Consider the following 26,496-nt stretch of genomic DNA (forward strand, 5'->3'; position numbering starts at 1 on the left):
CTGCCAGGAACCTGAAATAGGATAGTAAATCAAAACAACATGGAATGTTTATGAATCTCCTTAACATTTAATTCCCTTGCTCTAGTTAGAGCTTTCTGCATATAGACAAGAGCGAAGGTTGTCCCAAACTCATTTGCACATCACGCAGGCAAACCCAAGAGGCCAGGAAACTTAGTGCCAGCCCTACCAGCTGCCTTGATGTTGGAACTGGTTTGATCAGGGTTGCTAATCAACGTGCTCCCAAAGCAAACCCCCTTGATTCTTTTAGGACGTAAGTGGGCTGTCAACGAGACATAAGTGAGCACCTGAGATCTCTCTAGGCGTCGCAGGGATTGTACATCCCCGTGAGGAATCCAGAAACTTCATTGAGTAGTTTAATCCATGTCTGTTCAGTGAACTAATACACCTTTGCTACTACATGGCAATACCTGCATGACAAATTTAAATTGCTAATCAATTATTTGGCACTCTTACCTCGACCGAAAATCACCCCGATTTGTAATAAACGGAAACATAAGGGTTTTTTCAGTGTGTATTTTTGGCATGGTTTAGTTTGCGCTTGAGAATATAGCATTTTGCTCAGCTATAAACTGCTCAGTAGCAGATAATAAAATTTATAATTTTTTAAGCATACATCTGAAACATTTAAACTGAATAATTTATCTCCCTGTATATTGCTGACTTGTTAAAGAGTAAATGATCGATCCCTCAATTCTTTCCATCAGTGATTAAAAGTTAATATTTAAGGACTCCTGCGTGGCCCAGTTGGTTAAGCGTCTGCCTTCAGCTCAGTTCGTGATCCCGGGGGTTCCGGGATCGAGTCCCACGTCTAGCTTCCGGCTCCGCGGGGAGTCTGCTTCTCCCTCCGCCCTGCTCATGTTCTTTCTCTCTCTCTCTCTCTCAAATAAATAAAAATATATTTTTTTAAAAAGTTAATATTTGATAAAGGAACCAAGCAATCCATACTGACATCAGCTGGTCAGACGCTATGGGGGTGGCCACTTAAATAACAGGAATAATTCGGATTCTTTTTAAAGCTCATGGATGAAATAGGTGAAGGTGGTCAAAAGATACAAACTTCCAATTATATGAGAAACAAATTTGGGGGGATATAAGGTACAGCAGGACGAATATAGTTAATAATTCTGGGTTGTTTATTTGAAAGTTGCTACGAGAGTAAATCTTAAGAGTTCTCATCGCAAGAAAAAATGTGCGGTGATGGATGTTAGCTTAACTTAGTGCAGTAATCGTTTTGCAGTATAGACATATATCACTTCATCACGTCGGATGCCGAAAATTAATACCATGTCCTATGCCAATTGAGTACATTTTTAAATAATTAATAAAAAGCCCATTGTCTTATCCTGAGCAAAGTTTTAAGTTTGTACACCTGACCTGAGATCATAATGAATCCTGAATATAATCTGAATCTTCAGGTTTGAGCAAGGAGGACTTTTTTTTTTTTTTAAGTCAACCTTCTGCTGACTGTTGCATAAAGTCTTAGCCGGTCTTGATGACAATCTGTCCCACCACCATAGGTCTTTTGTCCTCTGCAATACAGATGGCAGATGTCAACCATGCTGTGGGGTTATGCGGGAGACAGTAAAGAAATAGAAACATAAAAAACAGAATAAAATCTAATTACACGGCGTTTCCCTTAAAACAAAAATTGATTGAGTTCTGCCCAAAGTGGCTTGTTTCCTGTGCCAGGAACTACTGTGCCGGCCCAGCAGGAAGTGTGCTACGGAGCAGGATCACATTACACCCTTGTTTTATGGTTCATTTCACGTATTTAATGCAATCCGAGAACCTGCAAAGGGAACATGTTAGAAGGAGGGAATAGGCCTTTTTTTTGTTTTGTTTTGTCTTGTTTTGTTTTGTTTTTTTAAGTTTCCTTGAATCAAAACAGTGGTTTGTACAAGGTGCTTGTAGCCTTGCAGAGATGTATGCTGAAGACGTTGCTCTTTGTGGCCAAATTCAGAGCAAGATGCAACGTTGGGTTCTGTCCCGGCCCGAGTTACGCCTGGTCCCTCTGCTGTCTGCCTCATGTCATTTCAAACACGGGGTGGGGGAACCCCTGGGTGGCTCAGCGATGGAGCACCTGCCTTTAGCCCAGGGCCTGATCTTAGAGACCCGGGATCGAGGCCCACGTCGGGCTCCGTGCAGGGAGTCTGCTTCTCCCTCTGCCTGTGTCTCTGCCTCTCTCTCTCTCTCTCTCTCTCTCTCTCTCTCTCTGTCTCTCATGAATAAATAAATAAAATATTTAAAAAAAAAAAACCACGGGGTGGGACAACCATGCCCGGGAACAGTCTGGATCCTTTGCAGTTCCTCTACTGTGGCGCAGGGCACCCGGGATGCACGGGGCTGCGGGGAGGCTGTGCTTCAGAGGCAAAGTAGCAGCTCACCTGGCAAGCAGAGGAGTGGGGTGGTTTGGCTGGTTTGCTTGAAAGCGTGTGCAGCAAGCGGCTGGACATCCCCACGGTGGCGCTCGCAACCCCTCACGTGCTGTCTGTCCTTCCTCTCCAGGGACCTCAGTATGAACAACATCAGCCAGCTGCCCCCGAGCGCCCTGGCCCGTCTCCGCTTCCTGGAGGAGCTGTAAGTACCGCCTCGCACTTGCTGGGGGACCAGACGGACCAAGGCCCGAGAAAACAAGCAAAAAAAAAGAAAAAAAAAAAAAGCTGTCAGCACCAACAATCTTGGCACATGAGGAAACACTTAGTTGGGAGGGGAGGAAAGAAAAAAAGAATTGCCTCTGATTCTGGAAATCAACTTATACAAGAGTTTACCACGAGGCTACAACTTTCTAAGGTGAGACCCGGCCAAACAAATTAAAATTTTAAAACAAAAGCTGTTTAAGAGCGCTGGATGTCTCTTTGGAAAGAGTTAAGCAGCAGGATATTAAAAGTTTGAATACTGGCTCATGTTTATTTAAAAAAAAAAAAAAAGCAAGTAAAGCTATAATCAAAACCAAAAACTGCTGCTCGGTTCGGGTTGTGACGGAGAGGACGGAGTCCACACTCCGTGGCACCGAATCGTCGCGGCCTAATCACTTTTAATCACTATTTTCCGACTCCCTAATTGAGCTGCCCTCAAGGCTTGAGCAGAAAGACGTGAAAGCCACAGAGGACTTGAGGCCGGGCTCTCCCAAAGTCACTGCAAAAAATAAATAAATAAGTAAATAAAAAGGGAGGAAGCTAAAATTAGCTAATGATACACAGAAAAATCTTGATTGAGTCTCGTAATCACTTGCCAGAAGATGAAAAAGAACTGTATAGTCCAAAAATCTGCATTTAAAAATTCATATGATCCTCTTACCCTTTGGAGTGAGGGAGGCCGAGGGAGCCCCATGCAGTCGCAGGCGCCGCGAAGAAAGCTTGGCACCATGGCCCGAGTCAGTCCTCCCACTGCTGATTAAAGGAGTTGTGTGGAGGCAACGACCTCTTTTGAAAATACTTATTTCATAAATCCGGGAGTCAGGGTCCAATCTGGGGAGTGATTGTAATGGTGCAAGTGCTGCGTGATCCACCGTGGAAAGTGGGAGGAATGTTCCATCTTAACCACATGACACTATGTCCACCTTTTCAGGAGGAGGGTATTCTCAAGTCTCCCCCCTTAGGGTTTCATCTGTATTTTTGATGGCCTTGTATTTTTAGCAAGTGCTGTTGTTTTACTACTGAAATCAGTTGAATATCTGCCCAGATTATTACCCAGGGATATGGTGGGGGCCGGGGGAGGGCTCAGATGATGAGACTGTCCAGCAAGTTTGTATCATTTGTGTGTTTTCGCTCGGGGTTGTCCAGGCTCCCCTTCGCCCCTCTTCTCTTTTCTCTCTGGCGATTTCCATCACTGAAGAGTAACCTTGGTCAGGGCCGAGTCCTCCTCATCTTGGTCAAGGCTTGGATGTTATAAATAACCAGCATATTTTTGCTGGATGAACCCACGCGTGAATGAATACTGAGAAAACAGGATACGTGAACAGTTAGCTGCCTTAGGAAAAAAACAACGGATGGGATAGACACTAGCCAATATTTCTAAAGGTTACCTGTAGCAAATTTCAAGTAAGGTTTTCTCCTGATTTCCATCCTTCCCATCCTCCCTTCCTCACTGTAATTAATACATGATGCTTAGTCCCATTTACACCCTCCCAGCCCGTATTTCGAAGGTGTGCATTTGCTCTGCTTTCCTCTTAAATTTCCTCACGCCCCGCAATGGCACAGGCCTGAGTCCTGAGTCAACATGCACCTCAACTGTAGACCACGAACTGAATCAATAAACCATTCACTTCCCCAAGGACTTTGTTCAGCAGAGTTCCTCCCTCCTCGACCCAACTCATTCAAAATAACTCCTCTTTCTTCATGAAGTAAACGTTAATTCTGTTCCAAGGCCGGTTTTTCAAAAGGTAATTGAGAAAACTCAAGGAAGAAAAATTTAAAAAAAAAAAAAAAAAAAAGAGGGAGGGGACTACCATTTGAAAAAGATATTTTTCTGTATTGTCTTAGTTTTATATCTGGAAAGTCCATTAAGTGTGTCGACCGTGGAATCACGGAATTTCAGAAATCGCAGGGACCCTTAAAGGGCTATTCATTCTAGTTTTTTCATTCTGTTCTGGAATTCCCTCTGCTGAGCTGGCTGACTTGCGGAATTCAAAAGCTAGACCGCTTTCTCATATATAATCCTGTGTTGCATCTGACTGATGTTTTGAAGACATCATTTTTCATTTCGTGGCAGAAGGGCATAGTATTCATAGAACCTGGAGAAATGCTCAACTCCCCTTGGTTTATTCCTTTGTTCCCAAGGCTAATTTTAGGGTGTTGTCTTTAAAACAAAACAAACCATAACGAGAAAGCACCTGTTTTGCAGAGCGTTGCGATTATGCCTCAGTTAGATTGCTGATCATTCCTATCAGACTTAGCTGTGCTTAAGTCTCTCTTCTCTTCCAGAGTGTAAGAGCTTCAAAATAATGACATGTTATATTATAAGGACAACAAATAGTAGTTTACTCTGTACCGGGAACTGTTCAAAACACTATATACACGTTTTCCCACTAAACCTTCCTAACAGGAGATCCCTGGGGGGTCAGCAGTTTAGCATCTGCCTTTGGCCCAAGGCGTGACCCCGGGGTCCCGGGATCAAGTCCCGTATCAGGCTCCTTGCATGGAGCCTGCTTTTCCCTCTGCCTGTGTCTCTGCCTCTCTCTGTGTGTGTCTCTCATGAATAAATAAATAAAGTCTTTATAAAAAATAAAAATAAAATAAATAAACCCTCCTAACAGCCCCATAAACGTAGTTTGTTTTGTTTTGTTTTGTTTTAAGAAATGATGAACAGAGAAAATAAGGAACTGGTTCCAGATCATGCCCATAAATGTAGTTTTTTTTTTCTTTTTTCTTTTTTCTTTTTAAGAAATGATGAACAGAGAAAATAAGGAACCAGTTCCAGATCATGCGATGGTTAAGTGTCAGGGCTAAGATTCAAACCCACCTTCGGAGCTACCCTCACAAAGTTGAGGGAGGGTCAGGAATTGCACATGGTTTGTCCGTGCATTTCTCTCCCCTAACAGGGCCTAGAACAGCAGTTTGCACAGTTGAATCCTTTACAATGTTGTGTTAAACTGAGTTTGGTAATGATCGGTCTGTCATATTCTCTGTGCATTTGTGGAGGAATGAAAAAGAGACAGTGATTCATCCCTCATCCGTCCCCGGAGCTTGACAAAGGTGTCACAGTTTAAACTCCTCTAAGAGGGATCTCTGGGTGGCGCAGAGGTTTAGTGCCTGCCTTTGGCCCAGGGCGCGATCCTGGAGACCCCGGATCAAATCCCACGTCAGGCTCCCAGTGCATGGAGCCTGCTTCTCGCTCTGCCTGTGTCTCTGCCTCTCTCTCTCTCTGTGTGTGACTATCATAAATAAATAAAAATTAAATAAATAAATAAATGAAATAAATAAACTCCTCTAAGAATCCAGAAAGTCCTAAAGGCACTCACTGGCTCTGCATTTAGAAATACACGGCTATTACAATCACTGGAGAAAGAGACTGCCTGAAGCAAGTGTTTAAGAAGAATAAAAGCGATCACCGTTCATGGTCTCCCCTTCCTCGGGACATTCTGGAATGCTTCCTACCTGTGCCACGTGTGTTGGCACACTCATGTCCTGTTTATCGTTTGTTATTCCTTTTCCTCACTCTGCATGGTGACCAAACATGCACAGGCCAAATGTCCTGTTGTGACAAAGAGGAGGAGAGCCTTTTCCTTCCGGAAACAAAAGCAAAAACCAAAAATCGTATGAGTGTGGCAAGGCTGCGCTGTGTAGAGAGAAAAAGCACAGTATTTAGAGGCAACATGCAGGACTCTTGTCCTGTCTCTGCCATTCCCTAGCTGATAATCCACTTGGCCCCGCTGGACCTGCGGGGGTAGCGGTGAGAGCTACCTGCCTGCGTCTTGAGATGTCTCTGAGAATCGAATGAAATGATGATGAGAGAACTTTGCTAGACTCTAATTCATGCCCTGAGCTGTATTAGTAAAATGGGAGCACCTTCGGGAAGATTCTAACCTCCCTCTTTCCTATTTCCTGAGCCTGATTGTGCGGCCACTCGGGGATCCAGGACTTGGGAAGGAAAAGTTGTTTCAAGCTGTGAGCTCTAAAGGGTTTACAGGATCAGGGCGGGATGACCCTTAACCACATTGGGACAATCCGTGCACTCATTGCATTTCTCTCCAACAGTGTTGGTTCTGTTGATTCTTGGTTCTGTTGATTCGGTTCTACCAGGGACTTGTCTTCATGTTCGCTCTTTGGACAAATAAAAGATCCTACATTTGAGCCCTCAGAGTGTATTTAGATGAGAAGAGCTAATGGGAGAGCATGCCTAGGGCGGACATCTACGAGTCCCATGAAACTTAGGTTCGTAGGCTGGTGAAACCAGAGGGGAAAATGAACTGTTACCATTTTAAACAGTGTGCGTTTGAAGGCCTTTGTTTCTGAGGAGTATTTTAAAATCTTTCCAGATTCTAATGCTATTGGAATCAAATACTCGATTTAGCCGTCAAGGAAACATGAGAAGCTCTAGGGATGTCTGTTTTTAAGTTACTATTGTTCCCTGGAACTATTTGCTCATATTATGGTTGGCCTTGAAGAATCTCTACATAAATAGTAGATACCGATTATTGCAGATGAAATGTGTAATGAGAAATACCACCAAACTTCCTGAAAGCACAATCTATGCTTGTTACTTCTGCTTCCTCATCATGTTGCTGAAAGTGCTGAGAGCTGTCCTGCCTGTCTTTTGAGATTTTTTTTCCTAAGGATCAAATGAAATGATGATGAAAGAACTTTGGTAAACTGTAATTCACATACTGGTTGTGTTAGTAAAGTGGAAACACCTTCATGCCCGTGAGTAATCTTCCTGCCCCTTGGCTTTGTCACAGTGTTCAGTCCCTTGTCTTCGTAGGTCTGGCAAATGATGAAAAATGCTGCCTCTTTGAAATTCTTTTTCTCTAATGTTATTTCATGGCAGTTATTTTGGTTCTCTTCCGAATATCTACCCATATAGCTAGAGATAGACATTTAGGGAGCTGTCCCCGGGTGTGTGCACACGTGTATGTACCTTTTGTTATGACATTTTTGGCAGGGTTCTGTTAAGTGCCCTACCTCTCTGGCTCCTCTTCTTTTTCTCTTTAGCATCCTTTCCCCTCCACTCCCAACTCCTATAAAATGTAGGTGTTCCCCAGATCATTGCAGTTTGTTTCATTGTTTCCTTTTTCAGGTACTTTTCAGTTCATTCATTGAATACATCTTTATGGAGCCACCAGGAATGTAACAGAGAAGAGTTGCTATGGTTCACCCGCTCATTCAACAGGTCCCCATCCCAGGGGAGCTCACAGTTTAGTCGGAGACAGATATACTCAGTGAGGAAACCAGCACCTATGCTATTTGTATCAAGAGTGAGAAAGAACACAAACACAGGTGGAGAATAACTAACAAGAGAGGACAAGGAGCGGAAAGTATCTCTAAGAAGATGACATCTAAACTGAGATCAGGAGATCAGGAGAATGAAAGGACATTGGTGGTCCTAAGGGCCGGAATAGAATGTGTCTGGCAAAAGAGTAGTGTAAGTAGAGGTCTTGAGATAAGAAAGAACATAACATGTCAGTGGGCATGGAATAAGGTCATCGGGGCTGAAACATAGTCAGAGGCAGGGGGATTGACACAGGATGAGGTCGGAGAAGCAAAGACGAGATCATGCACGACCAATCAGGCTACGTATAGAATTCAAATAAGAGCAGCGGAAAACCATTGGAGGGCTGTGTAGAGCTAGTGAAGCAATAGGGTTTATGATTTTAGAAGATTTCTCTGATTTCTGTATGCAGAAGAGATTGGGGAATTACAGAAGCAGAGGAACCTGATAGGAGGCTATAGTCCCATTAGGAGACAACTGCAGTTGTCTGGAAAGAAACCCAAGAGTTGAACTATTTTTGTTAAGATAGATGACCACCAAATCAATATTTCTTTTGTCTTTGACTGCTGCACCAGTGGTTCTCAAAGCATGGTCCCTGGACCTGCAGTATTGGCACCTTCCGTGGACTTGTTAGAAATGCAAATCCTGTGCCCCATTCCAACCTAGTGAATCAGAAATTCTGGGATTGGGCCCAGCTCTTTAGGTGATTTTGATTCATGATAAATTTGAGGACCATTACTCTAGGCCAGGGGTTCTTGAATTCTAGTGAGATCAGTATCTTCTGGAGTGCTTGCTAAACCCATCACTGAGACCCAACACAGCATTTCTTCACCAAGTTGGACGTGGGAGGGGAAGATGTCAAGAATTTGCATTTATATCACATTCTCAGGGGATGCTGGTACTACTAGTCTAGGGTCCACGTTTTGAGAATCATCTGCCAAGTGATTCTTCCACCTAGCCTACAAATACTTTAAAACCTAACAAGTGCAGAACCAGATTTCCTCGTCCAGTCCCCCCAACAAGCTTTTTCTCTTGCCTTTCCTGCTTGCCATCAGCATTCTTACCCAAATTTGTGATCACTGTGTCTGTCACTCCTTTTGTTCTGTAATTCTTTCTCTCACCCCCAGTATCCGCCAATTTCCAAGATCCAAAACCCACAATTCCACAACTGTCTTTCCCATTCGTTTGCTCGATTTTATCACCACATAGTTCAGGTTCCTACTGTCTCTTCTGGATAACTATTAAAATCCATTAAATAATCACCTCTCCTAATTCTCCAACAAGTAATAAATGAATCATTGTTTCTGGGAATGGAAACCATAAAGGCCTTTTGTTGATCTTATCAATATTATACTGAGAGAACTATTTCAGAGTTTCCCATCTTCGCATATGCATTAGTATCATCTGGAACATTTTTAAAACTACTAATTACTGGGACTTATTCCCAGAGATTCTGCTATAATGGGTCTCAGTGGGAACCCAGACAGAATTTTTTTAAAGCTCTACAGGTGGGCTGAGACCCACTGGGATATATGGAAGCATCACAGTTCAGGAAGACAGTCAGGGACTCATCAGTTGATTGATAAGGGGGTCAAATGGAAGTCCGAAGGTGAGAGATGATTGTGAGTAAAGTTATGAGACTAGATGCCAGAAGACTCGTGAGAGGTAGTCAGTGAAACAGGGAATTCAATCAAGGGCACCAACTGATATTTTGGAGGCAGGGGATGTCTTGTTTTGATACGTGTAGGACATCCAAATGGAGATGTCATTAACACAGTTGGAATGTGAGTCTTGAGCATGGTGACTGTGTTCCAGAAATAATGACTAGAGAGTTGTTTACAAAGAGGTGATTTGGGGGGCACCTGGGTGGCTAAGTCAGTTAAGCGTCTATTGATTTTGGCTCAGGTCATGATCTCAGGGTTGTAAGATCAAGCCCCATGCTGGGTGAGGAGCCTGCTTAGGATTCTCTCTCTCCGTCTCCTTCTGCTCTTCTCCACCCCTCTCTCTTCCTCTAAAAACCAAAAGAAGAAGAAGAAAGAAGGAGAAGAAGAAGAGGAAGAAGAGGAAGAAGGAGAAGGAGAAGGAGAAGAAGAAGAGGAAGGAGAGGAAGGAGAGGAAGGAGAAGGAGAAGGAGAAAGAAGGAGAAGGAGAAGAAAGAAGAAGAAGAAGAAGAAGAAGAAGAAGAAGAAGAAGAAGAAGAAGAAGAAGAAGAAGAAGAAGAAGAAGAAGAAGAAGAAAAAGAAAAAGAAGAAGAAGAAGTGATTTTTGAAGGTGCTGGGGCAGATGAGAACCTTGAGAGAAGGTATAGGCTCTGTGTTTCCCACTGTGGCCCTCACCCATATTAAAATCACCTGGGCTAATACAGATCCCTGAATCCTTCCCCTTAGAAACTCTTGATTCACTAAATCTGGGTTGAGGCCTGGGGATCTGAATTTTTTGTGGCTTCTCAGGAGATGACAATACACACTAAAGTTTGAGCACCACTAGACAGAGAAAAAAGAAAAGATGTAAAGACAGAAACTTGAGGACCATCTATGTTTGGAGGATGAGAATTAAAAGAGAGCTAGCGAGAAGAAAGAGAGACCGCCAGTGATAGTGGTGAGAGCAACAAGGTTGCAAAGATCTGGAGGGCCATCAAGGAATCTGAGTAAGAACAGTGAGTACGGTTTTCTTCTGGCCTAAACCACAGTGATGCAGCTATTTGTGTCCTTGTGTTCTTCCTGTTTTAGATGGATTTTTCCTGACCAACCTAAGTTCCGGAGCACCCTACTTTTAGCCAAAGTAATGGTTAAAAACTCAAATTTTTGAGCCAAAATGCTATGATGAACCAAATTCTCTTGTGTAAACTTTTCTATGTAAGTGCGAGCAAATAACCTCTCTTAGGCTCATTTTCCCCTCTGTAAAAGGGGAATAGTCGTGTTGTTTAATATGATTTTATAACAATTAAATAGAACAATATATGGAAAGTACTTAACATTGTGCCTGGCACTTATGAATTGACTAATAAGAGGTAGATACTACTTTTACGCTGCAAAGCACTGTATGTGACATATTGGAAGTACTCACAGGAAGGGCACCTGGGTGGCTCAGTCGGTTAAGCATCTGTCTGCCTTTGGTTCAGGTCATGGTCTCAGGTTCCTGGAATGGAGCCCTGCACTGGGCTTTCTGCTCAGTGGAGAGTCTGTTTGTCCCTCTGCCCCTCCCTCTGCTCGTGCTCTCTATCTCTCTCAAATAAATTTTTAAAAAAAATTTAAGTACTCAAAGAAATTGCTGAATTTAAATTTGATACATAACGAAGGAATATTCTTCAGCTGTTTCTGGTCTAGTTATGTGACTGACCAGACATCTTGGAATAGTTATGCCAGACTGGAAGCAACTGTAGCACGATGGCCAACTGTCTTTAGAAACAAGATCAAATGATCCATCAATACTTATTGATTCGGCTACCTGCTCTGTGGGAGCAGTAAGATTCCTGACCTTAGGAATCTATAATCCAATGGGGTAAACTGCAAATAAAAAGGTAGAAAATGAACCTTCATAGATATAAAATATGTCCTACACGAAAGTTGACTGTGGACTGAAGTAATTAAGGGAAACCTCACAAAGAAGTTAATATTGAACTTTACTAGTCTGTGATTAAAGAAACCATAGGACTTTATGCCCTCTGAAGTATTATTCTCTGTTACCCTGAAGAGTTCATTTATTCACTCCAGTGGTCTTAGCCTTTGAAACTTGAAATCTGAATATTTTTATCCTAATAATGAAAACAAAATGGATAGCTCACAAATACACAGAAAAAAAGAACGATTTTTGACTGGACTTGACCAATGGGATATGCTTAATTTATGGAGGAGGAGGGATGGAAACCATATTTTATTTGAAAATCACAATTTCTTGAAGCATATTAGGAAAGACACTTATTTCTTCCAATGGGAAGAAAAAGAGTTAATAGGATTTCATGGTCCTTGCATCCAAGACTGCTAAATAAGCTTCAGCAAACCTTACCAAAGATGAATACCAGTGGGTTAATGTCTAAGCATCTGGGCCCTTCTGAGTAGCGTGGACATCTTAGAAAAGAAAACCCACCACGGTGAGCTTGGTCAATTACAAAGATGATGCATTACATCCAGCAAAGATAAGATTAGTAGATGACGTCTCATTAAGAGTTTCATCCTATTTATGTCTAACTCTTCATCATCCAGACACTTGGCTCCTTTAAGGACAACCCAAAGCCACACTCATCAATGGACGGGGTGGCCCCAAAAGCAACAAGAGCACTTAATCCATAGAGTTGAATCATGAATGGCCAATCTGAATTGACTGTGAGGTTTGTTTTCATCACTTTGTCTTTTGAAAGTCATCAATTACAAAATTATTACAGTTCTTGCTAACTTTATTATAGAAGAACTTTTTCACATGAGAATATTTTGATGCATGATGCAGGAATAGGAAACTATTTTAAGTGATAGTTTAACTACAATTATTGATCACAACCCAGAAGAATGAAAAGACGTTTAGAAACAGTAACAGAGTCACTGAAAACTGATACCAGAAAATCTCAGAGAAGGAAAACAGTACCAGAACACTGGAAATCAGCAGGTGTCATCCAGAGCTTCAGAACGGGAAGAGTGGGGGCAACTACTACCATCAAGCCTGATCTTAGCCGTCACCAAATTTCTAGAACAAATTAATTTTGCAAGGATGGCATGTGTGCTGTCCGGGTCTCATGTACTCTGTAAAAAAAATTGGAAAATAAAGCAGTAATTTCTAGGAGCGAAGCATGAATTTACAAAGTAGTCAGAAATGTCTTCTTTTAATTAATTTATTAAATTGTTTATTTATTTATTTATTTATTTTTAGAGAGGGGGGTGTAGAGGAGCAGAAGGAGAGGGAGAGAGAAAATCTCAAGCAGACTCCCCACACATAGCCCGACTCAGAACTCGATCTCATAACCCTGAGATCATGACCTGAACCAAAAACCAGGAGTCTGACATTTAATGGACTGAGACCCCCAGACGCCCCAGAAATGTCTTCTTTTAAATCATAAGGGTTATCATATTCAAGCTCATCCTGCTCTGATTATTTAAGTAGCCCTGCTGCTACATAACTGCTGTGCTCCCTAACACAAGACTACATTATGTGTAAGTAAAACGGGGCAAAGGACAATGGTTTCCATTTTACATAAAACCTTTCTGAGCTTTGGTATCTTTACCTACAAAATATGGACTATAATAATCTCTGATCTACGTCCTGCTATGAAGTAAGGGAAAATGAAAATGTTACACGGGGAGGGCAGCACCTGGGTGGCTCAGTCAGTTTAAGTGTGAGATTCTTGGTCTCAGCTCAGATCATGATCTCAGGGTCCTGGGGTTGAGCCCCAGATCGGGCTTGTCTGCTTAAAAATTCTCTCCCTCTCCCCTCCTTCAATGCACCCTTGCTCCTCCTCCCTCCCTCTCTCCAAAATAAATAAAAAGTCTTTTTAAAAAATGTTACAAAGGAAAATAATAATAATAAACTGATTAATAAGTAAATAAAATTTTAAAATGTTACATAGGGGCACCTGAGTGGTTCAGCCAGTTAAGCATCTGACTTTTTTTTTAAGATTTTATTTATTTATTCATGAGAGACACACAGAGAGAAAGAGAGGTAGAGACACAGGCAGAGGGAGAAGCAGGCTCCATGCAGGGAGCCCAACGTGGGACTCGATCCTGGGACCCCGGGGTCATGCCCTGGGCCGCAGGCAGATGCTAAACCGCTGAGCCACCCAGGAGTCCCCAAGCATCTGACTCTTGTCAGTAAAACTAACAATAGAGGGACAATATGAATCTTACATCTGGAGCAGTATCTTTAGGAATAAAAACGTTTTTTATGCCATATAAAAAAATATATAAAAAGTCTTCCTTATTAAGTGGTATCTTAGTATAGAAATGAAGATGATGGAAGAGATATTCCCATGAAATAATTTTAGAAATAGGAAAAAAAAAAAAACTCTCAGACCAATGGTATGTGGGTCTCTGGGGCTGGAACAGTTGCCGGAGATTTGTTAGTTCAAATCATCCCAGGAAAGATGTGTGTACAGTTCTCATTATCCGTGTATTTGTTTGAAAGCCTTCTTTCCTCTATGGTTTATATGTATTTGATTTTAGAGTTCCTGAGAGCATCCCACATGGTGAAGAAACCAGAGGGGGACCCAGTGATTGCCGTCAACGGTTGTTTTTGTCAGTGAGCTGGGCCTTGCAGCAGCCCAGCAGGTAGCTAACAGCGCCCCATGAATCCCTTTAGGACGAGCTCCCCGGAAGCACAGGTTCCCGGGTCCACGGGTTAGTTGTGGATGCAGACTTGGGCTCCGCAGCCCTCGCCCAGGAAATAGAAACGATGCGTGGGAAGTGATAGGAAGGTATTTGGCCTGACAACCATTTCAACTAACAAGATAAGTAAATAAAAAGTTTGGACTCCCTCCCTTTCATCTCCAACGTCTGCGTCTCAGGAACCATCAAGGCTCCTTGATGACCCTGGTGGCGTTGGTGGCCCAGGAGCCGACCCCACGTTTGAAAGCTCTGCCCTGGACTCAGAAAGGTACCGTTGAGGTTCGGGCCGCGAGCAGGGACAGTTAGGGACCTTGGGATGAAATGACCATTATCTGTCAGCTCAGTATGACTGGTCAAGTCACATGTCACCAGCCAAGCCGGAGTGGGCCCTCGATCCGTAACCAGCTCCCACCCACACGCAGCTCCTTAGCAGGCTGCACCAGCACGTGGGGTAGCCGGCCGACGTGAGTGACCTACGCTATGGCCATAAACAGAAAGCGCTCTTCTTCTGGGGCAGCCTGTGTTTCACCCCGACCCTCGGAGGCTGCTGGCTGGGCCTCCCTGTCTCCTGCCCCACATGCCTGCACCAGCGCCCCCACCTGACCTGCTCTGGTCACCCACACACACACACTTCCACTCCACTCTTGCCTTTAAAAGCTCCCGGCAGAAGGACCAGTTTAAGGCACAGATGCGGGGCTCCTGGGGCTCTGTCAGGTAAGCGGCAGCCTTCGGCTCGGGTGATGTCCGGGGCCCCGGGGTGCAGGCCAGCCTCGGGCTCCGGGCTCCGCAGGGAGCCTGCTGCTGCCTCCACCTCTGCCCCTCCGCTGCTCACTCACTCTCCCCCTCCTCTCAAATGAAGAAATAAAATCTTCAAAAACTAAACCACCTAAAGCCCAGATCTGATGACATGCCCTCTCCTGGGCCGTGGCCGCCAGAGCCCTACAGGAGGTAGGCCCGGGCACCTCTCCAAGTCGCCCCTGCCCTTGTCTCCATCTGTCACCCCTCTCCGGCTGTGCGGGCCTCCCTGTAGACCCCGCTCAGGGCCTTTGCACAACTGCTGCCCTCACCCAGGGGCCCGCGTGGCTCAGACATCCGCTGAAACGCCGTCCCCGCCGAGAGGCTCCCGTGCCACCTCAGGGCTGAAATACTAGCTCGCTGCCCCGCACGCTGCTCTCCAGCCCCCTGCCCTGGTGGGTTTCTTGGAGTGGGTCTCATGTGGCGTGTTGCTGTGGCGTCACCAACGACTGCGTGGCCCGTTAGCAAGGAGGCTGGCAGGGCCTGGGCCAGGCGCACCTGGCGGGGTCCGGGCCTGGCGCACCTGGTGGGGTCAGAGCTGGGCATACCTGGCGGGGTCCGGGTGGGGTGCACCTGGCGGGGCCTGGGCTGGGCGCACCTGACAGGGTCAGGGCCGGGCGCACCTGGTGGGAGCCAGGCCGGGCACACCTGCCGGGGTCAGAGCCGGGCACATCTGGCCCCCCTCCGGCGTCCCCAGCACCCCACAGCACAGGCACAGGCTGCCAGAAGGAAGGGGAAGGCCATGTCCCCCTGCCCTAGCATGGCTGTTGGGAGCACAGCGACAGCAGTGCCCCAGAGAGCTTGGAGTGCGGCTGCCAGCCACCATGCAAGGACCAAGGGAGGTCAAGCGAGGCGATGACGCCGCAGTCGGAACACTAGCTGCAAACGTGGTCCCTCGAGCCCGGCATCTAGAAAGGTCTGTGACAGGGGAGGCCAACCGGCCTCGCCAGCTGAGTAATCTAACTTGGGGGCCAGGCGGCTGTGCCCCGTGAAGCCCTCGGGGGCCCAGGGCCACTTGCACTTCCCTGTCCTTGCCGCGCCTTCCTCGGAGGGCTCTCCAGGCCAGCGCTGCCCACAGGAGCTCCCCGTCAGGCAGAGCGGAGGACAAGCAGCCTCTCTCGGGGGTGACCCAGGATTCCCCCCACGGCGCTCCGCTCACAGCCCGGCGCAGCTGCAAGGAAGGCCGGCAGGTGTGGTCTCGAGCCGGGTGACCGGACAGTCCACTAAGCTCTGGGTACAGGCAGCTCTTCTGGAAGGAGGGGGCGACGGAGGCAGGGGACAGCTGGTGGTGTCCACTCCGATGTATGGGGCAGCCCCTTCGGGGCCAGGCGCTGCACAAGGGCCTACCCCGGACCACAGGATTCCCACCCGTAGGGAATAGCCGGTGTCACGTCTGTGACGGGACAAGTGCACACCGGATGCGAGGTGGCCAGCGAACCCACTAGAGAGGCACAAAGTGCCCCCAAAGCAGGGCCAGGCCAAGGGCAGGTTGCCCGTCAAGCTTGGAAAGCGAAGGGATGCAATCGCCGAGAGGGCCGGGCAGGGAGAGCAAGGGGCCGGGGGAGGGGGGGGGGTGGGATGCTGAGGCCAGGGAGCCTCGGGTGTGCGCACTCCAGCACCCAGCTCAGGCCCTGGATGGCGGGGGCGGCTGAGGATGCGGCCTTCCTTTCCATCTGGCTTGGGAACCGGTGAAGGATGCTGAGCAGGGCAGTGATACGGTCAGAGTTGGTGACCCAAAGACCACCAGCGGACGCAGGATGAGTGGGGGTGGGGGATCCAATGTGGGAGGCCGGCTGGAGGCCAGCCTGGGAGCCTCAAGGGGTGTTCTAGAAAGACAACCTCATAGGAAACAAGCAAAACACCCGTGGACCCAACCCGGTTACATATTGGCTGACTCCCACGTCACCGACATGCAGTGGAAGCCTTCACCGTGCTCTGCGCTGGCGGCCCTCACACTCTTCTGACCACAGGCAGGAGGAAATCACTTTCTTCCCCGCAAGCCAGTTCCACCAACATATTTCGAAACAAAGCTTTCATAAAATGGTACTTTTTTTTTTTATGATAGTCACACAGAGAGAGAGAGAGAGAGAGGCAGAGACACAGGCAGAGGGAGAAGCAGGCTCCATGCACCAGGAGCCCGACGTGGGATTCGATCCCGGGTCCCCAGGATCACGCCCTGGGCCAAAGGCAGGCGCCAAACCGCTGCGCCACCCAGGGATCCCCATAAAATGGTACTTTTACTAGAGTAGAAAATTCAGTCTGTGGTTGTTGTACTTTGGGTTTTTTTTTTTTTTTTTTTCTCGATTCTCTTCCAAGCCAGTCAATTCATGTCGGGTTTGAGAAAGACTCCCGTGGCCACCACACGGAAGGCAGGGGAGCACGCTGTGAAAGCTGTCCGCGTCTCGACATGACTAGATTGGTTAACATAAGGGAAAACAGGTGAACCCAAGACGAGTTGGAGAAACCAGAGTTCCAGAGCTAGGGGGACCTGAGTAGCTACATTATCTCCATCTTTCGTGGGATCAGGGAGGAAATGAAACTTAGAAATACAAACATACTTGACAGCTAGAGCGAGATGACAACAATTGTGATCTATTCTCATTTCAAGTCGATTTGACTTGGATGGAACAAATCATGCTTCCTAATGCACGTACGAAAAGCACCATTCAGAAGTTCTGTGTATGGGATCCTACTTACGTCAATCCTCAGAGTTTAGGGGCCCCTAGGTGGCTCAGCGACTGGGCACTTGCCTTCCGCCCAGGGCGTGACCCCAGGGTCCCGGGAGCGAGTCCCGCATTGGGCTCCCCACATGGAACCTGCTTCTCCCTTTGCCTGGGTCTCTGCCTCTGTTTCTGGGTCTCTCATAAATAAATAAATAAATAAATAAATAAATAAATAAATAAATCTCTCAATAAATAAAATCTTTTTTAAAAAATGCTCAGAGTTCACTATTAGCGTGTGGACCCGCACAGGATGCTGATTGGAAGGCGCATGCCCAATGGTCAGGAGACCATTTCAGTCCCATCAGGGGAACTCAGCAGAACTGAGTTCTGTCTCATTTGGAGATAATATCAAAATATGAATGTGAAGCTGTTAAGCCCTTCAGGAATAAGCGTCAGTCAGGTGGGCCCCTCCACCCTCTACCTCCATCTCCATCTCCATCAAGAAAACACAGGGGTGTCTTGATTCCCAGTGTTACCCGCCCCTCTCCAGTGTGATCAGCTCCGTAAAAGGTCCTGTGCTCTCCTGAGTCACTGTGGTGGTGGTGGTGGATTTTCCATCTTGTGGGACCATCGAATACCCAAGGTTATGGCTTCGATGGGACTTTGAGAAAGGACTGAATCGGATGCTCTGGGGGCCATACCTTGCCCATCTTTTTTGCATATGTTGCCACCTGACTGTTTCCCACTCAGAAAAGCATTATAGGCTTTTTAAGTTTTACCAGTTCATGATGTCAAAACCTTCCATTACATAAACCATGTTAATGTCTTTCATACTAAACACGCTTTATTGTTTTTCACTTTTTAAGGTGTCGCTCAATCACACCATTAATTAAGCTACTCTACCCTTTTCCGATAGGGTTTGGGGAAAAGAAACAGTGATAGTCTACATTCTTATTTGCCAACCTAAGTAAGAAAGTTGGGTATTTTGTGAGATAATTGCAACAGAAATACTCTTATGTTACTTATGCTTATAGAGGTTAATTGTAAAAATCATGTGACCATCACATTTGGACGATACAATTTTTGAAGGATATTAATGTGTTGCTAACTTCTGTATAAAAGTTTTTAGAAAAAAATAAAATAAAATAAATAAAAATAAAAAAATAAAAAAATTTTTTAGAAAGGAAAACTATGCATATAGTCTAAGCTAGTAAATGATTTATTGTCCGATAGGTCATGTATTATACGCCTTTGCAGGCATCTCTTTTGCCAGTTTTTTTATTAGAAATTTACAGAAACTTTTCACGGAATATGACAAGACAAAGTTTTTTACAGTTATCTTTGGCGTTTGTGGTTTGAACAAAATTCTATTGCATTTCTTAACAACTAAATGAATTCCACATGAAGAGAACTCTGCTCACTGTCTCTCCTCTCCCTTGAAACCCACAGACGTCTTGCCGGAAACGCTTTGACATACATTCCCAAGGGAGCATTCACTGGCCTTCACAGTCTTAAAGTTCTGTAAGTAAACAGAGTGTTATTTGTTATATATTTTTTGGTCATATTTCTGATTTTAGTGTCAAGTGGATGCTAATTAACTTGTAAAGACTAAAGTCCTCTAATAAGCTCTTTAGAACCATAAGATAATTCACTTAAATTCAAGTCTACCAGGCAGCCGGGGTGGCTCAGCGGTTTAGCGCCACCTTCAGCCCAGGGCGTGATCCTGGAGTCCGGGATCGAGTCCCACATCAGGCTCCCTGCATGGAGCCTGCTTCTCCCTCTGCCTGTGTCTCTGCCTCTCTCTCTCTCTCTCTCTCTCCCTCTGTCTCTCATGAATAAATAAAATCTTTTAAAAAATAAAAATAAAAAATAAATTCAAGTCTACCTTCACTGGTACCGCAGGACCACATTATACCTGGCTGGATTCATGTATGAAAAGAAATTCATGTCTTCTGTTCTAATTTAATATCTAAAATTGCCCCTAAAGAAGCAACTTAGCTCAAACTCTTAATAGAGCATTTCCCTTTCCTTTTGTGTAATGAAGTTGGGGACAGTATCTTGGATCATTTTCATCCCCAAGTGAATAAATCATTATGATGCTGACATCATGAGACCACAGCCTCAAGCCATTTGTCAAGCTGGTTTCCATGTAATGCACCGAATAAGGATTAGCTAAAAAAAAACAAAACAAAACAAAAAAACAAAAAACAAACAAAAAAAAAACTCCACCAAGTTTATGTTCCACTTGTGAATAGAGAAAAGCCTAGTGCATAACAAATATACTGAGTAGTTATTTCATTGAGAATCGTTCATTCATTGCATTCATTGAGACTTGTAAAGATAGTTTTCTTATTATTTAATATCCAGCTTCCCAGTGTGTTCATCAGAAAATTCACTATTACTGGATACGTCTTTCTTCTAGTACTCACTGCTAGATATTTTTTCACTTTATTCCTGTAGGGAAAAAAAAGTCGCCTAGGTAGAGAAAATAGGTAACATAAGTTGAAAATCATACCAAAAAAAAAAAGAAAAGAAAATCATACCAGGAAAATTTTATCTCAGAGAATATACTGATAAATATCCTTTTTTCTTTTTTTTTTTTTCTTTTTTTTTTTTTTAATTTTTTTTTTTTTAATCTTTATTTATGATAGTCACAGAGAGAGAGAGAGAGAGAGAGGCAGAGACACAGGCAGAGGGAGAAGCAGGCTCCATGCACCGGGAGCCCGATGTGGGATTCGATCCCGGGTCTCCAGGATCGCGCCCTGGGCCAAAGGCAGGCGCCAAACCGCTGCGCCACCCAGGGATCCCAATATCCTTTTTTCTTGAGATAAAAGTTATGAACTCTAGGGAGGTATTTGATATACTTCTCCTTAATGCAAATTGCATTTCACTGACATGAGACACTCATAGGTTATTAGAAAAGCAGTTTTATTTAAAATTAACATTTCATTAAAAATTAAATTTAACAGCAGAACCATCAGTTTGGTCTGCTTACATAGTTAAGTTTGATCCCCCTATGCTTAATTTGGTTCGCTATTAGTCAGAAATCTTTTTAGGTTGTCCTATTACCAAATCCTCATGTTAATTCATTATGTGGTTAAATTTTGAGCTGTAGCACCAACTCTTTAGCGCACTGACAACTCCATGTGCCCAGCAAAATACTTGGAACCATTCAAAATGCGTCATAAATTAATCAAGTTTAGATTAGACAAATAAGATGTTGTTTTGTCAAGGTTGAGGTATGTGCCACAGAGTATTTTGGGATACTTGTTAAATAAATGATACTAGAATCAACTATTTTAATTCACTTCACAAAATGTATTTTGGGTGTACTGAGCAAGACAGAGTGCACATATGTGTGCATGCACGGGATTTAACACATTTTTGCTAAAAATACAAAAATCAATAGGTGTGGTCCATACCTTTGGAAAGTTTATAATATAGTGATGGGCTGTGGGGTCAGGATAGTAGGACGAAGACAAACAAACAGATCTCTGATTCATCTGAGAAGTGTGTCTAGAAATTTATGCAAGACACTGTGGGACTCCAGAGGTTGGGAAACGTTTACTCTGGTCTGATGGGTCAGGTTTAGCTTCCTGGGAGACATGTTTTTCCAGAGAGATGACCTGGGAGCTGAAACTTGGCACATCTATGAAATAGCCATCCATAGCAGGTGGCCACCTGAGCGGATAATGTCCCCAGAGACACAGAGGCAGCTCTAAGAAGGTTGGTACTCATCCTTTGGCAAAAGGTGCAAAGTATCTGGAGAAGAGCCTGGACAGATAGAAAGGGTCCTGGTCCCGGGGATCGTGTACATCACGTCAAAAACACACGGGCGTTATCCTGTTCTGGGCATGATGAGGACTCAAGGAAAAGCTGTCAACATAGGAGTGGCAGTTTCAGACTTAGCAGTTCAGCGGGATCGCTGTGCACCTGAAGAGGACCTTAGAGGAGGAAGACCTCTGCCAGGAGGGGTCTTCACTCTTCCTTTGCCCACTGATACTCAATGAGCAAATTCAGTCAGCAAATATTTTGAAAATGTGTTGACAGTAGAACAAGGGTCCTCAACCATGGTCACTTTGCCTGCCACCGAGTGGTGTGGAAATGCATGGGGACCTCTTTGGTTTTCCAGATGATCGGCACAGAGTAAACTGTCCTGTGATGTGCTACTCAGCCCAGCATAAAGGAATCTCACGCACGTGACCTGACGTCAGTCTTTCCCTCCACGCCAAATGGAAATCAATAATATCTTCATGCATAATAATACTAAAAGGTTTTACAAGAAGTTCTGCATAAGCCTGATAATTTGCACAGGAGAAGTTAAATGGCATAAGTATATTCTCTTAAAACCATTGAACAATTCTGTTTATGCATTATTCCAGGTATTGAATGAAATATTTAGTTGAAAATAATGTTAGTGAGGTGGAATTACTTCAAAAGCCACAGAACAAATTAAAGATGAATAAAGGCGGAGGTGTAAAAGATCTTAAAAAATAATTACCATTAAATCAGAAGAGAAACATGAAACATAAGGGTCTCACTGAATTTCATTAACAGAGGTTGTTTTATAAATACTTTGTATTTTGGGCCCTTAAAAGGTTTAGGAGAACAGTCATTTAAAAAATCTACGTTGTGACGATTATATAATAATTTCTTTATTGGGGGTGGCCTGTTGCTTTTGTAACCTTGCTCTTCCACTCTCCACCCCTGTCTACCACCCAACTTCTATGAAGGCAATAGTGTGATATTCCTTTTTCCAATTTGGCTTCAATTCCCCATTGCCTATATGTTCTCCAGGACCTCTTGAACGACTGGAGAATGAATGCTTGCTGCAGCGTGTGATGGAGCTTTAAGATAGGATAAACGTTCTCTGTGGTATTTCAACCCTACCTTTATCTTGTCCTAGTGGAGAATTATTTTGACCCTACTCTCCTCTATAAGGAAGTCATTTGTGAAAATATCCATGCTCATTTGTGAGAGTCTAACACTTCCTGACTTTCTCCCCTAGAACATCTAAAATTTGTCTTAACATGTTATCTTTATTTTAATAAAGGTTGTTTCCATCCTTCCCATAAAAGTATAGTCCGTTATATATCTTAACTCTAGTTCTTATTCTAGTATCCATGTAGACCTCTAATCTAATTCCCTCTTCTTGAACAGAATAGCTTCGGATCATGTTGTTCCTCTCGTACCCAACCTTATTCATCAAAAGGAGAGGCAGATATCTGACTCGTTCATAAATATGTCTCCTGTCTGAACATCATGTGTGTAATGATACATGTATCACTTTATTATAAATTTCTTTTTATTTGTCCTTCATAATATAGTCAGGGCAGGACATTATATTGACTTTTTTCTTCAAAATGATGCGTAAATATTTTTATGAATTTTTATCTAAATATAATAAAGAGGGTATTATAAAATATTTCGTATTAAAGAGAGACTTGGGTCTAGGAGGAAGAAAGAAATAACTGATAACAGTATAGCATGGTAAGAAAGGTAATATAAAAGTTATAGTTACGTGGGTCCCTGACCAGCATAGAGAGGGTAAGGATTTTTTATTTAAAAAAGAGAGAGAGTGCGAGAGAGAGGAGGAGAGAATAATAATCCCAGTCCATTAAGACAATGAAGATAACAACGCCCTCCTTGGCTAGGACTCTGTTATATCTGAAATCTTGCTACTGTGAACTCTGGAAGATCATTAATATTTAAGAGTACCCCTGTATCCTGGCCTCATAAAAAAATAAGTTATTGGTTCTGTATTGCAAAATACCCAATCCAATGGAATTCTGAACCAGGCTCTCATTTGCGAGGTTCATTTTCTCGTGTAGGCCATTGAGTCATCCTGCCACCCAGCACCAGAACCAAAGCCATGTGGAAGTAATGGGTAAAACCCACCGCAGGAAAGTCACCAGTAGCCAAAATTCTCTCATTGCTACATAGACTTACAACAGAGCCTCCACAGTTACTTGATATCTAAACGCAGAACAATGAGGCAGAAGGAATACCAAGCCACCGATCGTGAGGAAGTCCCCTGGAAGTCCCCTTGCAACATAGGATTTCATCTCCCTTTGCTTCGCTGTACCTGTTCTCAATCAGTCCTGTTGGCAAAAGAGATAACCAAACATTGTATTATTAAGAAGCATGGAGTGCTGTAGGAAATAATATTTTGCATGTTTAATAATTTAAATATTTTAGATTTTTAATTAATTTTAAAAATAAAAATATTTTAAGATTTTTAGTATTTGAAAATCAGAGAAAGAAATCAAGAAAATATGATGCACAAAAAAAAAATGATGCAGCCATCCTCTGTCTCTAGAGAAAGTGTTTTATTTTCTTTTCTCACCCATATGCAAATGATAAAAATGAAGCTAACAGTGCCTGAACCCATATTCAGTTCTCAGTGCTTTCTGCTGATATTCAATGCACTGAATAAAGAGTATTTGCAAAAGAAATCAGTAGCCATGTTGTGAATGCCTTCTGTTTTAATTGCACTCCTTAGTGCTATAAACCCTTTGTTTTGTCTCCCACTAGGCTATCTTAAACAAAAACAGAATTTTTTAATTAACTCACTGGAGACTTATAAGGATATAATGGAGATAACTTGCTCTTATTTTGTCATTTAAAAGTAATTAAACAGAAGTTCTTTATTTTAGGGAAAGATCAGGACTCAAGTGATTTTTTTAAATTATAATTTTGGTATTTTACTGGTAGTAGAAGTAGTTCAAAAATTAAATAGCTGAGAGGTAGTGCAGGAGTAGCTCTAAAAATTATCATTGGCAAAGCTCAGGTAAGCTCTGTTTTCTGAAACCCGGTACATAAAACTTCAGAAAGAGTTTGCAACTACTTGATGAAGGAAAACCATCCTTATCCTCTATTTCAATCTTCTAATTTTTTTTAAAGAAGTCCACCTTTTAATAGTTCCACCGTTTGGTTAGCAAAGCATAGAGGGACAGTCCAATAAATACTTTATAGAGTGATATATTACCTACAGAGTTTAGACATCGATTTAAGTCCATTATCTGTGTCTTACCTTCATTTAAATTTATCACTCAATTACTGAGTGACTTAGAAAATCTTTCTGTGGTTTAACATAATATATTAGAACTACTCGGAAAAGTGTAACATACCCTGGAAACGTAAAATTGTAATATTCAGGTAAATTATGCAAAATACGGAATTCAAGCTACAGTTTTCCCAGTTCTTTAACACGTATGTATAGTGTGAGAGCTTCCTAAAATTTGACTTTGTTCCCAAGGAACCAATACACTTGACCCTCTTAATTTATGAAATGTTAACTGAATTCGAGTTGAATAATGAAATTATCTCGGTATACTTTTGGAACACAAGTGACATGATTCTATTCCTTATTAAACAAGATCTCAGCCGTGGTAAGAAAAGTATAAATTTTATGACCTCTGAATATTTTTCATGTCTTACTTGTATACAAACGCGTATCTGTGCAGATTAAAGGGTTATAAACGCCTTCATGTTTCAAACCTCAAACACCCCATCCATCAGACACTTATTCTCCCATTTTACAGATAAATGACCAAGGGTCAGGGAGATTCCATAGGTTGCTCCTTAGGACTCCAGCTCAGTGTAGCCTCAAGTCTAGGAGACATATGCTACCAGCAACAACTTAGTGCAGCAGAGGGTAATGCTTAGTGTGTGGTGCCTTTGCCCTTCAGCACTGGGATCACCTGAAAGTTTGTGCAAAATGCAAAATCTCTGGCTCCTACCCAGACCTACTGAACTGGAAACTTTGAGGGTGGGGCCCAGCAAGCTGCGTTTTTTTTTTTAACAAGTCTTCCTGTGAATTCTGATGAACCCTGAAGTCTGAGAACCACTGGCACAGATTTTTTTTTTGGGGGGGGGTGCATTTTATCTTCTGGTCAATTAAAATGTCACATCCGGTATGATCTCATTATATTGCTCGTTTTGACAAGGAGTTCATCAATTCATACAAAAAGGGCCAACCTTCATTGAATGCTTACCATGCAGCAAGGATTGTTCCATATACTTTGGCTCATGGGATCATGGCAGTAAGCCCTCGGGGTAGGTGTTACTATGGACAGATTCAAGAACCCACCCTCTTGGGCAGCCCAGGTGGCTCAGCGGTTTAGCGCCGACTTCAGCCCAGGGCCTGATCCTGGAGACCCGGGATCGAGTCCCACGTCAGGCTTCCTGCATGGAGCCTGCTTCTCCCTCTGCCTGTGTCTCTGCCTTTCTCTCTCTGCATCTCTCTGTGTCTCTCATTAATAAATAAAATATTTTTTTAAAAAAAAAGAACCCACCCTCTTACCCACCCGTACCTTAATCATACCATCTGCCATGCGACCTGGGAATCTGTACATTGAGCAAATACCCCTCAGGAGAACGCTGCAAGGTGCTGCAAAAAAAGCACACCAAGGTCGGAGTCAGACGTCCCTGGGGATGGATCCCCACTGGTCACCTAATGTAAAGAAACGTCCATTGTGCAGAAGAGAACTAGCCAAATGACCTGAGATCCAAATGTAAGCTGGTAACCTAACAAACAGAAATGTTTCTGCCAAAAAAAAAAAAAAAAAGAAATGTTTCCGCCAAATGTCTGCTTTCCTAAAATAGTCTTCTGCCTCTGGTTTACATAAACCATGGAATACAGGGGGAATGGCTGCAAAATTAGGGTGTTGTAAACATTTATGAATAAGATAGCAAAATACAAGGCATCTAATGGGGATTTTTTTTTCCTTGCTAGTTCACCGCCCTCAACGATATATTTTTATTTCTTTTTTTAATATTTT

General features: G+C 43.5%; 1 protein-coding gene across 2 annotated transcripts in view; it reads left to right on the forward strand.

Moving 5' to 3' along the window:
* The window catches only part of LGR5 (leucine rich repeat containing G protein-coupled receptor 5), a 126,561-nt gene that overhangs the window by 54,169 nt on the left and 45,896 nt on the right, over positions 1 to 26,496 (forward strand). For both annotated transcript variants that reach the window (XM_072741942.1, XM_072741943.1), the window contains exons 2-3: positions 2,527 to 2,598; positions 19,163 to 19,234. In XM_072741942.1, coding sequence (XP_072598043.1) covers positions 2,527 to 2,598; positions 19,163 to 19,234 — 144 coding nt within the window. The remainder of the gene's footprint in view (positions 1 to 2,526; positions 2,599 to 19,162; positions 19,235 to 26,496) is intronic.

This window comes from Vulpes vulpes, chromosome 16 (assembly GCF_048418805.1).
Source record: "Vulpes vulpes isolate BD-2025 chromosome 16, VulVul3, whole genome shotgun sequence".
Taxonomy (NCBI): Eukaryota; Metazoa; Chordata; class Mammalia; order Carnivora; family Canidae; genus Vulpes; species Vulpes vulpes.